This window comes from Hylobates moloch, unplaced genomic scaffold (assembly GCF_009828535.3).
Source record: "Hylobates moloch isolate HMO894 unplaced genomic scaffold, HMol_V3 SCAFFOLD_12, whole genome shotgun sequence".
NCBI classification, from domain to species: domain Eukaryota; kingdom Metazoa; phylum Chordata; class Mammalia; order Primates; family Hylobatidae; genus Hylobates; species Hylobates moloch.
In genome coordinates, this window is record NW_026652287.1 from 43,482,296 (window position 1) to 43,494,624 (window position 12,329).

A 12,329-nucleotide genomic window follows, 5' to 3' on the forward strand; every position below is an offset into this window, starting at 1 on the left:
CTCCTTCTTGGATAACACCCTCATTCAAATCTTTCTTACTTCCTTCAGAGAGTCGAGGACAGAGCCCCGGGGCTGGCCACTAGAGGCCACCCTCTCTATGGCTCACAGGGTCACTGCATTGTCATCATGCAGTTGGCTCTCACTGAGCCCCAACTGTTCCTCAAATACCACTCTAAGCACTTTACATGGATAAGTTCAGCTCATTCCCATACATCTTTATGAGTCAGACGCATTTAAAATTTTTTCCTGGCTGGGTGCAATCGCTTATGCCTGTAATCCCAGCACTTTGGGAGGCCGAGGCTGGCGGATCACCTGAATCAGGAGTTCGAGACCAGCCTGGCCAACGTGGTGGAACCCTGTCTCTACTAAAAATACAAAAATTAGCTGGGCATGGTGGTGTGCACCCATAATCCCAGCTATTCAGGAGGTTGAGGCAGGAGAATTGCTTGAACCTGAGAGGTGGTGGTTGCAGTGAGCCGAGATCGCATTACTGCACTCCAGCCTGGGCAACAAGAGCGAAACTCCATCTCAAAATAAATACATAAATAAATAAAAATAAAATAAAAAATAAAAATTGTCCCTGTCCAGGTGCGGTGGCTCATGTCTGTCATCCTAGAACTTTGGGAGGCGGAGGCTAATCGTTTCAGCCCAGGAGTTCAAGACTAGCCTGAGCAGCACAGGGAGACTCTATTTCTACAGAAAATTTTTAAAAATTAGCCGGGGGTGGCCAGGCGCGGTGGCCCACGCCTGTAATCCCAGCACTTTGGGAGGCCAAGGTGGGCAGATCACGAGGTCAGGAGATCGAGACCATCCTGGCTAACATGATGAAACCCCGTCTCTACTAAAAATATAAAAAATTAGCCGGGTGTGGTGGCGGGCGCCTGTAGTCCCAGCTACTCGGGAGGCTGAGGCAGGAGAATGATGTGAACCCAGGAGATGGAGCTTGCAGTGAGCCGAGATTGCGCCACTGCACTCCAGCCTGGGCGACAGAACGAGACTCTGTCTCAAAAAAAAAAAAAAAAAAATTAGCCAGGGGTGGTGGCACATGCCTGTAGTCCTGGCTACTCAGGTGGCTGAGGCAGGAGACTTGCTTAAGCCTGGGCAGTTGAGACTGCAGTGAGCCATGATCAGGCCACTGCACTGTAGTCTGGATGACAGAGCAAGACCCTGTCTCAACAGCAACAACCAAAATCTGTTTGGGCCTTGCAAGGTTAGAGAAAAAAAAAATTAAAAATAAAAATAAAATAAAATATTTTCCTGTAGTCTCAGCTACTTAGGAGGCTGAGGCAGGAGGATCACTTGAGCTAAGGAGTTTCAGGCCAGCCTGGGCAACATAGAGAGAACTTGTTTCTATAAAAAGTTAATTGATTACTTTTTAAAACAAAGGATTTTTTTTTCAGCCTTATTGAAGTATAATAGACATATACAAAACAATGCAAATTTTAGGCGTACAATCTGATGAGTTTTCACACCTGTGAAGCCACTATTACAGTCAAGATACTGAATTTATCCACAGCTCCAAAAAATTTCTTCCTGCCTGAGGTGGTGGCTCACGCCTGTAATCCCAGCATTTGGGAGGCTGAGGCGGGAGGATCTCATGAAGCCAGGAGTTTGAGACCAGCCTAGACAACATAGCAAGACCCCGTATCTACAAATAAAATTTAAAAAATTAACCAGGCATGGTGGCTCCTGTCTGCGGTCCCAGCTACTCTGGAGGCTGAGGTTGGAGGATCAGAGTTGGAGGCTGCAGTGAGCTATGAAAGCGCCACTGCATTCCAGTCTGGACAACAGAGCCAGATCCTGTCTCGACAAAACGAACACTGAAAAAAACTTTCCTGGAGCACTTTATTCATCCCTCCCTCCCGCGCCTGCCTACCCCTGGATTTTTTTCCCTGAGCATAATTCTCATGAAGATTCGTCTATGTTGTTGCGTGTATTCCAGCCCTATTTTGCACATGAGGAAACTGAGGCACAGAGAGGCGTGGCTTGCCCCGGAGGTCACACTAGTCAATTTGGTCCCAGGCCAGGGCGTATTCTGGGTCGGCAGCCCGCGCAGGTGCGCTCGGGTGGCGGGGCGGGCGCAGCAGGTGCACAGTCAGTCTCACCTGGGCGCCTGCCAGGAGGTCAGTCCTGGGCCCTGGGGGGCAGGACTACCGGAGGGGCGAGGGGCGGGGGTTCCCCAGCTCTGCTGCCTCCGATAAGGGCCTGAAGGGGCTGTCGCGCTCCTGGCGGTGTGATAAGGAGGGCGTGGGGAAGCCGCGAGGAGGCGTCGGGGTTTGAGGTCCCCGCCTGGCGACCCGGATCGGGGCAGGAAAGGCGGCTGGGGCGGGGAGAGGGCGGGGCGGGGCAGGGAGGGGGCGGGGAGGGGCGGGGCGTCTGGCTTGGTCATGCCCACCGTCATCCGGGGTCCTGGCCCGCTAAGATGGCGATGGCTACGGCGGCAGCAGCGGCGGCGGCTGTTGCCGGGCCCGGGACCCTGGGGACGGGGGCCGAGTAGCGCCTTCCCCGGGCCCCGTGAACCGGCTGCGGGTCGCTCTTGGGGGGCAGCGGCCGCAGCCCCCTACCCGGGCCCTCGGTCTGCCCTCCCGGCGCGTCCATGAACTCAGTGTCGCCGGCCGCCGCGCAGTACCGGAGCAGCAGCCCGGAGGACGCGCGCCGCCGGCCCGAGGCCCGCAGGCCGCGGGGTCCCCGAGGCCCAGACCCCAACGGCCTGGGGCCCTCCGGAGCCAGCGGCCCCGCTCTTGGCTCTCCCGGGGCTGGCCGGAGTGAGCCGGACGAAGTGGACAAGTTCAAGACCAAGTTCCTGACAGCCTGGAACAACGTCAAGTACGGTGAGGAGGGGGCCCGGAGATCGTGGGGGTGTCAGGGGCCGTTGAGGAAAACCAGACCCCGGTCCTGCCAGTTATCCCACCCTTGTTCCCGTCCTGAGTCACCTGTGGGCCCCCTCCCTGCCCGGCCCAGGGTGGACCTGTGGCAGGTCCAATAGACAGTGTTTTCAAGCTCCGCCCATTCCGTTGTGTGACCTTGGGCAAGATCCTTTGCTTCCTGGCTCCTCCATTTTTGCCCCTCTGTGTAAAATGGGTACAATAATCAGAACTGCCTTCCTTCATCCTGAATTGATGGTGGACACTCCTGTGGCTGTCACTGGGGGCCCCACCTCCGACTTAGAGGGCTATTGCACGGAATCCCCAGAGCCATCCCGGAGATAGGAACTAGGATCGTGCCCATTTCACAGATGGGGGAATGGAAGCGCTGTTGCTGTCATGCAAGTGCTTCATCTCGCTGGGCGCTGCCCCTACGTCTCCCCAGGTTGGGTGGTTAAAAGCCGGACCAGCTTTAGCAAGATCTCCAGCATCCACCTCTGTGGCCGCCGCTACCGTTTCGAGGGCGAGGGTGAGCTGGTGGTTGGGACCAGGGTTGGGGGAGGCCGCTCCACGCCCGCCCGAGTGTCCCTGGTGGCAGCTGACAGACTCGCTCTTGTAGGTGACATACAGCGTTTCCAGCGGGACTTTGTGTCCCGCCTGTGGCTCACATACCGCCGGGACTTCCCGCCCCTTCCTGGGGGCTGCCTGACCTCGGACTGTGGCTGGGGGTGCATGTTACGCAGTGGCCAGATGATGCTGGCACAGGGCCTGCTGCTGCATTTCCTGCCCAGAGGTGAGCCATGGGGGGGAAGGGGTGCACTAGGAGTACAGGGTCAACCGCCATATCAGCAGTATTAGAATTACTTGCAAACTAAGAGTTCAAAGTCACGTTAGAATTGTGTGTCAAGTACATTTTGGAGAGATGAGAGTTGTTTGTAAGAGTTTCAGCCGGGGTTGGAAACGGTGGCTCATGCCTGTAATCCTAGCACTTTGGGAGGCTGAGGCGGATGGATCCCTTGAGGTCAGGAGTTCAAGACCAGCCTGGCCAATATGATGAAACCCCATCTCTACTGAAAATACAAAAATTAGCTGGTTGTGGTGGCACACGCCTGTAATCCCAGCTACTCCAGAGGCTAAGGTGGGAGAATCGCTTGAACCCAGAAGGCAGAGGTTGCAGCGAGCCAAGATCGCGCCACTGCACTCCAGCCTGGGCAACAGAGGGAGACTCTGTGTCAAAACAAAACAAAAAAAGTTTCACCGGGCACGGTGGCTCATGCCTGTAATCCCAGCACTTTGGGAGGCTGAGGCTGGTGGATCATGAGGTCAGTGGCCAAGATGGTAAAACCCCATTTCTACTAAAAATACAAAAATTAGCTGGGTGTGGTGTCGGGCACCTGTAATTTGGGAAGCTAAAGCAGAGAATTGCTTGAACCAGGGAGGCGGAGGTTGCAGTGAGCCGAGATCCATGCCACTGCACTCCAGCCTGGGCAGCAGAGCGAGACTCAGTCTCAAACAAAAAAGAGTTTTGGCCGGGCACTGTGGTGCATGCTTGTAATCCCAGCTACCTGGGAGGCTGAGGTGGGAGGATTGCTTGTGCCCAGGTGTTCAAGGCTGCAGTGAACTATGATCCTGCCACTGCACTCCAACCTGAGTGACAGAATGAGACTCCAACAATAACAGGTCAAGTGTGGTGGCTCATGCCTGTAATCCCAGCACATTAGGAGGCTGAGGCAGTAGGATCGCTTGAGCACAGGCGTTCGACACCAGCCTAGGCCACATGACAAGCCTCCTGTCTCTACAAAAAAATTTTAAAAATTAGCTGAGTGTGGTGGCATGTGCCTGTGATCCCAACTACTCAGGAGGCTGAGGCAGGAGAATCTGTTGAGCTCAGGATTTAGAGGCTGTAGTGAGCCGTGATTGTGCCACTGCACTCCAGTCTCGATGACAGTGAGATCCTGTCTTTATTTATTCATTTTATTTGTTATTTTTTTTTTTTTTTGAGACTGAATCTTCCTCCATCATCCTGGCTGAAGTGCAGTGGAGAGATCTTGGCTCACTGCAACCTCTGCCTCCCAGGTTCAAGCGATTCTCCTGCCTCAGCCTCCTGAGTAGCTGGGATTACAGGTGCTCGCCACCATGCTTGGCTACTTTTTGTATATTTTTTTTAATTAGAGAGGGGGTTTCACCATGTTGGCCAGGCTGGTCTCAAACTCCTGGCCTCAAGTGATCCGCCTGCCTTGGCCTCCCAAAGTGCTGGGATTACAGGCGTGAGCCCCCGCGTCCGGCTGAGATCCTGTCTTTAAGTAACAAAAAGTAAATAATAAGGATAAGTATAAGTTTCAGGAATATGTAAATTCTGTTGAATTACGGGGTTCAGGAGCATTCGCGTTGTGTGCGGTGCATGTGTAGATGGGACCTCTGCCCCCGCACACACTAGCACTGTTTGACTATGTGCTCCATTCCACCAGACTGGACATGGGCCGAGGGCACGGGCCTGGGCCCCCCTGAGCTGTCAGGGTCAGCCTCTCCCAGCCGGTACCATGGGCCTGCCCGCTGGATGCCCCCACGCTGGGCCCAGGGTGCCCCTGAGCTGGAGCAGGAACGCCGGCACCGGCAGATTGTGTCCTGGTTCGCCGACCACCCCCGGGCCCCCTTTGGCCTACACCGGCTGGTGGAGCTTGGGCAGAGCTCAGGCAAGAAGGCAGGTGACTGGTATGGGCCATCGCTGGTGGCACACATCCTCAGGTGAGGGCCGCTGCAGGGATCACGGGAGTTGCTGGGTACCTGCAGGCACTCAGGCCTTCCCTCCTGCCCCCAGGAAAGCCGTGGAGAGCTGCTCCGAGGTCACCCGCCTGGTGGTGTACGTTTCTCAGGACTGCACAGGTAAGGGACTGGGAGCCAAGATCATGGGGGTCCCACCCTAAGCCAGACTCTGCCTCACTTGATTCTTAGAGTGCATCTTCTTCAGAGACTGGAACAAGTTCTGGGGCAGAGGGACACTGGGGAAGGATGCAAGGCCCGTGCGGTGGGAGATAGTCCCTCTTCTCCGTCTCTCCCTCTGGAACAAGAAGCTTCACGGGCGGGCTTCTCCTTGAGTGATAGAATAGAGACATAAGGCCAGGTGTGGTGGCACATACTGTAGTCCCAGCTACTCAGGAGGCTGAGGTGGGAGGATGCTTGAGCCCGGGAGTTCGAGGTTACAATGAGCTGTGATTATACCATTGCACTCCAGCCTGGGCGACAGAGTAGGATCCTGTTGTAAAATTAAAAAAAAAAAGAAAGAGGCCAGGCGCAGTGGCTCACGCCTGTAATCGCAGCACTTTGGGAGGCCAAGGCAGGTGGATCACCTGAGGTCAGGTCACTCCGTCACCCAGGCTTGAGTGCAGTCGCATGATCTCGGCTCACTGCAACCTCCGCCTCCCGGGTTCAAGCGATTCTCCTGCCTCAGCCTCCCGAGTAGCTGGGATTACAGGCATGTACCCACCATACCGGGCTAATTTTTCTGTTTTTAGTAGAGACGGGGTTTCACCATGTTGACAAGGCCAGTCTTGAACTCCCAACCTCAGGTGATCCACCCACCTCGGCCTCCCAAAGTGCTGGAATTACAAACTTGAGCCACTGTGCCCAGCCCTGGTAAATTTTTTTTTGAGACAGAGTCTCATTCTATCACCCAGGCTGGAGTGCAGTGGCACAATCTTGGCTCACTGCAACCTCCGCCTCCTGGATTCAAGTGATTCTCCTGCCTCAGCCTCCCAAGTAGCTGGGACTACAGGCGCATGCCACCATGCCCAGCTAATTTTTTTTTGTATTTTTAGTAGAGACGGGGTTTCACTGTGTTAGCCAAGATGGTCTCGATCTCCTGACCTCGTGATCCGCCTCCCTCGGCCTCCCAAAGCTCTGGGATTACAAGCGTGAGCCACCATGCCCAGCCACCTCTATAAATTTTTTATGCAAAATTGTAGGTGTTTGGGACAAGATTCGATTTTCAGAGAACCGTATCTCCAAAATGGGTCTAATCTACTTCTCTAGGAGCACGAAATGGGCTTACGTAGCTGCAAGGCAGGGGGCAGGAGAATGGGCCCAAGTAAACGGGACTGGAGGAGGAGGGACACACCAGGATGTTTGGTTTAGGGGCCGAGTGCCCAGTGCTCCAGTTTCTGTATTGGCAAACCGAGCATGGAGTCACTGAGGACCTGTCAGGCATGGGGCTGGGGAGGAGCTTGAGAGAACAGTGTCTACCTCTCCCTGCTGTATATACTTTTGGTCTACATCCCAGGGCCTCAGTTGCCCACTCTGTAAAATGGGGATGTCCACATCTGCCTGGAGGTCCTGGGATTTTCGGAGGGTGTTTGGGGGGCACTACAACAATGATTTTGGTTAGTGATGACAGTGTTGCCCACTGAGAAATTGCAGGGTTGAGGTTGAGCCCCTGGGGTTAGAGGGCCACGCTGGGGCTTGAAGGGTGGCAAGAAGGTGACCTGCTACCGTCCCGTCCCTCCAGTGTACAAGGCGGATGTGGCACGCCTGGTGGCCAGGCCAGACCCCACAGCCGAGTGGAAGTCTGTGGTCATCCTGGTGCCCGTGCGACTGGGTGGCGAGACTCTCAACCCCGTGTATGTGCCCTGCGTGAAGGTAGGTTCAGCCAAATTCTAGGACGCTTCCACCTGGGAGCCCTCCAGACTTGTTTAGTTTGGGTTAGGGCTGCTGTTTATGCAGCCCTCATCCCTTCTTTTTTTTTTTTTTTTTTTTTTTTCGAGACAGAGTTTCGCTCTTGTTGCCCAGGCTGGAATGCAATAACGTGATCTCAGCTCACTGCAACCTCCACCTCCTGGGTACAGGCGATTCTCTTGCCTCCGCCTCCCAAGTAGTTAGGATTACAGACATGCGCCACCACGCCCACCTAATTTTGTACTTTTAGTAGAGACAGGGTTTCACCATTTTGGTCAGGCTGATCTTGAACTCCTGACCTCAGGTCATCTGCCCTCCTCGTCCTTCCAAAGTGCTGGGATTACAGATATGAGCCACTGCACCGGCCATCCCTTTTTTTTTTTTTTTTTTTGAGACAGAGTCTTGCTCTTTTGCCCAGGCTGGAGTGCAGTGGCACAATCTTGGCTCATTGCAACCTCCGCCTCCCAAGTTTAAGCAATTCTCCTGTCTCAGTCTCCCAGGTAGCTGGGACTACAGGCATGTGCCACCACGCCCGGCTAACTTTTGCATTTTTAGTAGAGACAGGGTTTTGCCACGCTGGTCTCGAACTCCTGACCTCAGGTGATCCACCCGCCTTAGCCTCCCAAAGTGCTGGGATTAGAGGCGTGAGCCACTGCGCCCGGCCCATCCCTTCTTTTTTTATAGTGTGGAGCACCTGCTATCTGTGCTCCCCACTGTCCCGACTGCTGGGGATTCAGAGGGGAACAGAACAGGCAGGAATTCTGAGTGTGCCCGCTGGGAGCAGACGTTCTGATGGGAGGATGCTCAGCAGTGGCTCTGTAACCACAGTGGCATCACTGCTTGGAATGAAGCCAGGCACAGTGGCTCATGCTTGTAATCCCAGCACTTTGGGAGGCCGAGGCAGGAGGATCGTTTGAGACCAGTCTGGGCAACATAGTGAGACCCCCAACCCCACAATTTTTTTTTGAAAATAGAGTCTCGCTCTCTTGCCCATGCTGGAGTGCAGTGGCACCATCTTGGCTCACTGCAACCTCCGCTTCCCAGGTTCAAGCAAATCTCCTGCCTCAGCCTCCCAAGTAGCTGGGATTACAGGTGCGTGCCACCATGCCTGGCTAATTTTTCTATTTTTAGCAGAGATGGGGTTTCCCCATGTTGGCCAGGCTGGTCTCGAACTCCCGACCTCAGGTGATCCACCCACCTCGGTCTCCCAAAGCATTGGGATTACAGGCATAAGCCACTGCACCCAAACTCTACACAAATTTAAAAAAACAGTAACCCAATGAAGGGCAGATGAGGGTAGCAGCAGAGCCTAGAAAAGCCCCTCTGCAGCCACCAGGCAAATGAGGAGCCAGAGGAGAAGTGCTCCAGGCAAAGAGACCCTGAGGCTGGAAAGTCCCCTATGTATTTGCATCCGAATAAAAGCCAGTTTTCCCAGTGGCCCACAGAGCCTGGCACTATTTGTCCCCACCTTCTTGAGGTCATCCCCTGCCTTGACCTCATATCCTCCTCCCACACTCTGCTCCAGCCACAGGGGCCTCCCCACCTATTTCAGACACTCCTGCCTCAGGGCCTTTGCACTTGCTGCCCCTGCTGCTTGGAGCACTCTTTCAGCCGTGATGCATGTGGCTCCTTTTGTATTTTACTTATTTATTTTTTTTGAGACGGAGTCGTGCTCTGTCACTCAGGCTGGAATGCAGTGGCGCGATCTAGGCTCACTGCAGGCTCCACCTCCCAGGTTCACACCATTCTCCTGCCTCAGCTTCCTGAGTAGCTGGGACTACAGGCGCCCGCCACCACTCCTGGCTACTTTTTGTATTTTTAGTAGAGATAGGGTTTCACTGTGTTAACCAGGATGCTCTCGATCTCCTGACCTCGTGATCCTCCTGCCTTGGCCTCCCAAAGTGCTGGGATTACAGGTGTGAGCCACCGCGCCTGGCTCCTTTTGTATTTCTTATTAGTTATTTAAATATTTGTTCGTTTATTTTACTAATACTCACCATCAAAAGAAATCCTTCAGCTCTTTCCATCATCTCTCAATAGGGCCTATCCTGACTCTCTTATTTATTTATTTATGATTGATTGATTGATTGACTCAGAGTCTCTGTTACCCAGGCTGGAGTGCAGTGGTGTGGTCTCACCTCACTGCAGCCTTGACCTCCTGGGCTCAAGTGATCCTCTCACCTCAGCTCCTCAGTAGCTGGGACTACAGGTGCACGTACCACCACACTCAGCTCTTTTTTTTTTTTTTTTTTTTGTAGAGACAGGGTCACACCATGTTGCCCAGGCTGGTCTTGAACTCCTGGGCTCAAGTGATCCTCCTACTTCGGCCTCTCAAAGTACTGAGATTACAGACATGAGCCACTGCTTGGCTCCTGTTTTAAAATATTTTTTTTGCATGGGGGTGGTTTTCCAGTGAGAACCAGAAAACCTATGAGACAAATTCTAAAAGAACTGTAATGTTTGACCTCCTTACTTAAAATCACAAGGCTCCCTTCCCTTTTTTATTCTTTTCCATATAGTTATCACCTCTAACACATGAGATAAATCATGTAATTGGCTGGGCATGGTATAAATGGCCCAAGCCTGTAATCCCAGTACTTTGGGAGGCCGAGGCGGGCGGATCACCTGAGGTTAGGAGGAGTTCCAGACCATCCTGGCTAATATGGTGAAACCTCGTTTTTACTAAAAATACAAAAATTAGCTGGGTGTGGTGGCGGGTGCCTGTAATCCCAGCTACTCAGGAGGCTGAGGCAGGAGAACTGCTTGAACTTAGGAGGCGGAGGTTGCGGCGAGCCAAGATCGTGCTACTGCACTCCAGGCTGGGTGACAGAGTGAGACTCTGTCTCAAAAAAAAAAAAAAAAAAAACGTAATCATATCTTCCTTGTTAGTCTCTCACACTAGGATGTCAGCTCCTGAGGGCAAGGGTTTTGTGGTCTTGATCACTGCTGCCCTCCAGAGGCTGGGTTCTCACAGAGGAGGCGTTTGCTAAGCGTTTGTTGAGTGGCTGCCTGACAACACCTGCCTACCCTCTTCCCTGCAGGAGCTCCTGCGCTGCCAGCTGTGCCTGGGCATCATGGGTGGGAAACCGCGACACTCACTGTACTTCATTGGCTACCAAGGTAAGCCCAACCCCCTCTCACTCCCCCCAACCCCCACCGCACCCCCACTCACACCTGCACCCCCTGCAGATGACTTCCTGCTGTACCTGGACCCTCACTACTGCCAGCCCACTGTGGATGTCAGCCAGGCCAACTTCCCCCTGGAGGTGAGTGGGAACCCCAGTGTGTGGTTGGGGCTGTGGCAGGTGGGCAGCCGGGGCCTCTGAGCCTCCCTCATCTGTCTGCCCCAGTCCTTCCACTGCACCTCGCCCCGCAAGATGGCCTTCGCCAAGATGGACCCAAGCTGTACTGTGGGCTTCTATGCTGGAGACAGGAAGGAGTTTGAGACACTCTGCTCAGAGCTGACCAGGGTGAGCAAGAGGAAAGCTGGATGGGGTGAGGGGGGCGGTTGGACAGGGCTGGGGGTGAAAGAGGAACAGAGGCCTCGAGTCCAGCAGACCTGGGGTGCTGCTTCCAGGCTAGGGGTCCTAACCTGGGAAATGTGAAAAACGTCCACCTCTGAAAAGGTGGGAACACCAAAGCCAACTGTTAGGTCAAGGCCGTCCTGCGAGTTGAGGGCATCATCCCTTGGAGGCAGCTGTATCCAGGGGCTCAAGTGGTGGGAACCCTCCCTGTCTCTTGGCCCTGCTGTCCGACCAGGGCTCTACCCTTATGGGGGCAAGAGATGGCCACCAGCCCTTCTGGGCACCCACCTTCTGGTCACTGGAAAGGAAACGCGGGTTTTGCAGCAAAAATCCCAGGACTGTCAGTCTTTGGCTGAGCTGGGTCACATGCTTATGGCTGAGCCAATCACTGTGGCCAGGGGATGGAAGGTGCTGATTGGCCACTCTGTCCTGGAGAGGTGGTCCTGAGAAGCACCTGCTAAATAAACCTGGGCTAAGGAGTATGGCTTGGCACTGTTTGTGGCTGAGCCTGTCCCCCTCCTCCCGCCAGGTCCTCAGCTCCTCCTCAGCCACGGAGCGGTACCCCATGTTCACCCTGGCCGAGGGCCATGCTCAGGACCACAGCCTGGACGACCTCTGCTCCCAGCTCTCCCAGCCCACACTCCGGCTCCCTCGCACAGGGCGGCTCCTCAGGGCCAAACGCCCCAGCTCTGAGGACTTTGTGTTTTTATAAAGGGAGGGGATGAGGGGAAAGATGCAACACTATTTATTTTTTTATTTATGTCATGTCGGGTGTGGGATCTTGAGCTCTGGCAGTGATTATGGTACTTCCTGTTCTCAGTCCCTCAAGCCCAGCTGCAACCAGTCTGGGGCCATTCAGCCAGGGACAGAGCCCATGCACCTGTCTCCCACCAGTGGGGCCCTCCTGGCAGGGGAGGGAGGGAGGACCCCGGGCACCCCCCTCAGGGCCTGACTCACGTACTGTAGTTTGCACTGGACGCCCGGGCCCTCCCTGTCCCAAAGCCCCCTTGGGGGAACTGTGGCTGCTGGGGGCCAATAAAGCTGTGTGACTTGATCGTGGCTGTGACTGGGTGCAGCGTTCTGAGGGGCTGTGGGGTCTGGGAGGTGTGTTGAGGTGAGAGTTCCAAGTCACGGGAAGTTTAAGTCAGCCTCAGTTTCCACATCCATAAAATGGGACGACTTCCTTACCCATAGCTACACGTTTTTTTAACTTTTTTTATTATTTTTTTCAAGAGACGGTCTTGCTTTGTAGCCCAGGCTGGAGTGCAGTGGT

General features: G+C 54.4%; 1 protein-coding gene and 1 non-coding gene across 3 annotated transcripts; one reads left to right on the forward strand and one right to left on the reverse strand.

Annotated features, from left to right (window-relative positions):
* The first annotated feature begins 2,406 nt into the window (after positions 1-2,406).
* ATG4D (autophagy related 4D cysteine peptidase) lies at positions 2,407-12,115 on the forward strand. 2 transcript variants are annotated; one of them, XM_032169657.2, is made up of 10 exons: positions 2,407-2,831; positions 3,310-3,393; positions 3,484-3,657; positions 5,333-5,609; positions 5,683-5,747; positions 7,366-7,496; positions 10,574-10,652; positions 10,722-10,798; positions 10,883-11,002; positions 11,586-12,115. In XM_032169657.2, the coding sequence occupies exons 1-10, from the start codon at positions 2,597-2,599 to the stop codon at positions 11,766-11,768; spliced, it is 1,425 nt and encodes a 474-aa protein (XP_032025548.1). In that variant the 5' UTR covers positions 2,407-2,596; the 3' UTR covers positions 11,769-12,115. The 2 variants fall into 2 exon arrangements, with proteins under 2 accessions (XP_032025548.1, XP_032025551.1); XM_032169660.2 differs by having other exon boundaries at positions 2,683-2,831; positions 3,236-3,393.
* On the reverse strand, positions 9,933-9,994 carry LOC116479761 (U7 small nuclear RNA). Its single transcript, XR_004251074.1, has one exon. It is a non-coding gene; the product is annotated as a U7 small nuclear RNA (small nuclear RNA).
* Positions 12,116-12,329: the final 214 nt, after the last annotated feature.